Source organism: Monopterus albus, unplaced genomic scaffold (genome assembly GCF_001952655.1).
Source record: "Monopterus albus unplaced genomic scaffold, M_albus_1.0 scaffold652.1, whole genome shotgun sequence".
NCBI lineage: Eukaryota > Metazoa > Chordata > Actinopteri > Synbranchiformes > Synbranchidae > Monopterus > Monopterus albus.
In genome coordinates, this window is record NW_018128532.1 from 38053 (window position 1) to 41150 (window position 3098).

The 3098-nt window shown below is 38.5% G+C and overlaps 1 protein-coding gene across 1 annotated transcript in view; it reads left to right on the forward strand.

Annotated features, from left to right (window-relative positions):
• Positions 1 to 2122: 2122 nt before the first annotated feature.
• Positions 2123 to 3098, forward strand: part of LOC109953387 (extracellular calcium-sensing receptor-like) — a 3495-nt gene continuing 2519 nt past the window's right edge. Inside the window, 5 exon segments of the mRNA XM_020588861.1 lie at positions 2123 to 2161; positions 2252 to 2436; positions 2609 to 2903; positions 3052 to 3091; positions 3094 to 3098. The exon segment at positions 3094 to 3098 is cut by the window's right edge and continues 738 nt beyond it. Coding sequence (XP_020444517.1) covers positions 2123 to 2161; positions 2252 to 2436; positions 2609 to 2903; positions 3052 to 3091; positions 3094 to 3098 — 564 coding nt within the window.

The following is a 3098-nucleotide window of genomic DNA, read 5'->3' on the forward strand; positions in this document are numbered from 1 at the left end:
CAACAACTACTAATTCTAAACATAAATTTAAAATGATCATACTGATTAAAATCATTATGGTTGAGCTAGGCTCTTGATCTGAATAAAAGTCAAAGGTCTCACGTCACCGATCCTTAGCTGGCTCTAGGTGGGGTGGTGGCCGATTGGGGCAATGCTTGTTCCTCTTTTTTCCTTTTTGCCATGATTCAAGCATTCACAAGGGAAAGGAATTTATAAACAAAAATATCAGAGCCCATTCGGTTCAATCCTCAGAACTCTCAAAGAGAGAAATAGGACAAATTCAGATAAACAATGTTTTTCTTGGTCAAATCTTGTGTGACTCAGGAAAGCATAAAAGACATGAAAATGTCTAAAGCTGTATTCTGTTCAAGACATCCTTTCCCCACCAGGCCAGGTGGATTGTGGCTTTTTGTTAAAATGCTCCGCCCCACTGTGATCCAGCCTTGGATTCTACTTCCTCTTTTCTTTTCTAAAAATACAAGAAATTCACATCTGACTGAAATATCAAAATTCCATCATTTGTTTTTAACAGAACAACCAGAATTACACACTGATTTCACACAAAACTATCAATGCCTTAAAATAAAACATAAATCTTTATATTTTGAATACTTTACTTTGACTAAACATGAATTTTCATTGAATAGACACTGATCAAACAATTATCAGTCAAATCTTAACTTTTGTGCTTAAACATCAATTTTGTTACTTCCTCAGTATGGTGTGTCTCTGCTCTGTGTCACATACACACACTCCTGCAGTTCCTCATTTTAGGGATGTGTGTCTACTTCCTCTTGTGTGATTCTGTACTTTTCACCGTTAGATGTAAAATCAGTTTTCCCCATCCTTTTAATACAACCATTTCACATTTTATTTATCACATTCACTAATGATTATTTCAAACAAAACACACATAAATCATTTTATGATTATCTTTACTTATTAAAAGCTTAACTTTCTAAACATTCTGCCACAGCATTTTAATAATAATTCCTTTGTCCCCTCCAACCTCCACTAGAACTTTCTCTTTCTCCTCTGTATCTCGGTGCTCTTTGAGGCCCGTACTCACAGCCTCACTGACAAGCATACAGTCCAGTAGTCCAAAAACATAATCCAAGTTCATATTAACAGTCCAGGGTCAGTACCAGCAAACCCACACAGCCAAGGAATCCAAAACCGAGAAGTCAGAGAGGGGAGTCCAATAGTTCAAACACAGTAAACAGTCCGAATCAGAAAGGGAAGGCAGTACTCGTGGTCAATGGCAATCTGGGGTCAAAACAGGAAAAACAGGCACAAGAAAAAAAACCGCTGGAAAGTCTGACATGAGTTCGAACAATCTGGCAGCTTTCCGGCAAGGGAAAGCTGCCTATAAAGGGGTGAAAACAGGTGAAAACAATGAGCGCTGATTAAAGTAAAAAGTAAAAGTCTTAACAGGAAGTAATGTCAAAATAAAAGCATGAAAACGGAAGCCGACGGGACAGAATCATGACACTTATTATGATTATTGATTATTTGGGACCACCCAGCCATGATTTTTTGTTGTTACTGGGGGAGCTCAGGTCTCTTTTGGTGGAGCTAACCCCTCTGTCTCCCATGCTGTAGCTGGCAGAAAGCTCCTAAACTGTCCATTGTGAGGGCAGCCCCTGCTGCCATCATCTGTTGCTCAGATGAGATGCAGTTCTTCTTAAACAAGCCCATGGAGAGGGCAGAAAAGAGTACCAGTAGCTTGTGAGACATGCCAGTAAGCAAGAAAAAGTCCTAGTACGCCAAAAAGTAAAATGTAGAACTGTTAGTACTGTGTACAGGTGTGTACTGGCCCACTGGTCTGTCCATACTTGTGACTAAGATGAAAAGCAGATCACATTGTATGACCAAATCATGTAGAAACACTGGTATTTCCAAATAGTTCACTTACTTTTTCTTGCCACTGTCTTTGTACTAAACTACTTATTGTAATGTGGTGGGAAATGTTAGTGACTTTATTTACAATGGTCTCATTATGCTTTATTTAAATTGAAAAATATATTATATTAATATATACAGTATTATATACAAAAATAACCCCACCTTGCAGGTTAACAGAGGTGAACTGTTGATACTGTGCTTTTCTATGCTGTCCAAAATGTATATATACCAGTACAAGCTTCTGATTTACTTTAAGGTACATGTGATGCCACCCATTGGTTTAGTTCTCTCAGACACTATGACGTCCACACAGAGGTGGACAGAGTGGGGCTGGGCACTTTTACAGCTGTTGTTGGTGGTGTCTTTCTCCCAGGCTGAGGAGCTGGTGTGTCGCCAGAGAGGAGATCCTGAGAACCCACAGCTATCTAAAGATGGAGACATTATACTGGGGGGAATCTTCTTTTTCCACAGCAGTTGGAAAGACAGACATGATACCTACATGCACAAACCACTGCCACTGGAATGCACCAGGTGAATTATGACAAATTTATATTTAAAATATCTGAGAACTGACATAATTTAATTTTGATAATTAAAATATTCAGTGGTATTAATAACAAAAAAATTTATTTTCTCTTCTGTTGTTTCTGTTTCAAGTACTGTTATGAGTACAACTATTTAAAACTGTCTTGTCTGCATCAAGTTTGTATTTCAGAGGGTTCCAGTTTGCCCAGGCTATGATTTTTGCCATTGAGGAGATTAATAACAGCACAGACCTACTACCTGGCATCTCTCTGGGCTATAAGATCTATGATAATTGTGACTCTATCACCAGAAGTGTGAAGGTTGCACTGGCTTTGGCTAATGGAAATGAAATTGTGTCTGCACCCACTGAGGCACCATGCACCAGACCTGCAAAGGTACAGGCCTTTATGGGCGTGTCCTCTTCCTCTTGTATGGCTATGGCCACTGTCAACGGACCCTTTCATATCCCACTGGTGGGTAAGACTGGTAACTATGAAATTATAAATAATGATTTATTAGTAATATATTAGTTAAAATAATTATTAATTAGAGCAAATGTGAATGTGTGATTGTTTTCTATTTTACATCTTTATCTTGGGAAGACATTTCTTTTTCTTGTAGATCAGCCACTTTGCCACCTGTGCTTGTCTCAGTGACAAAACCACATA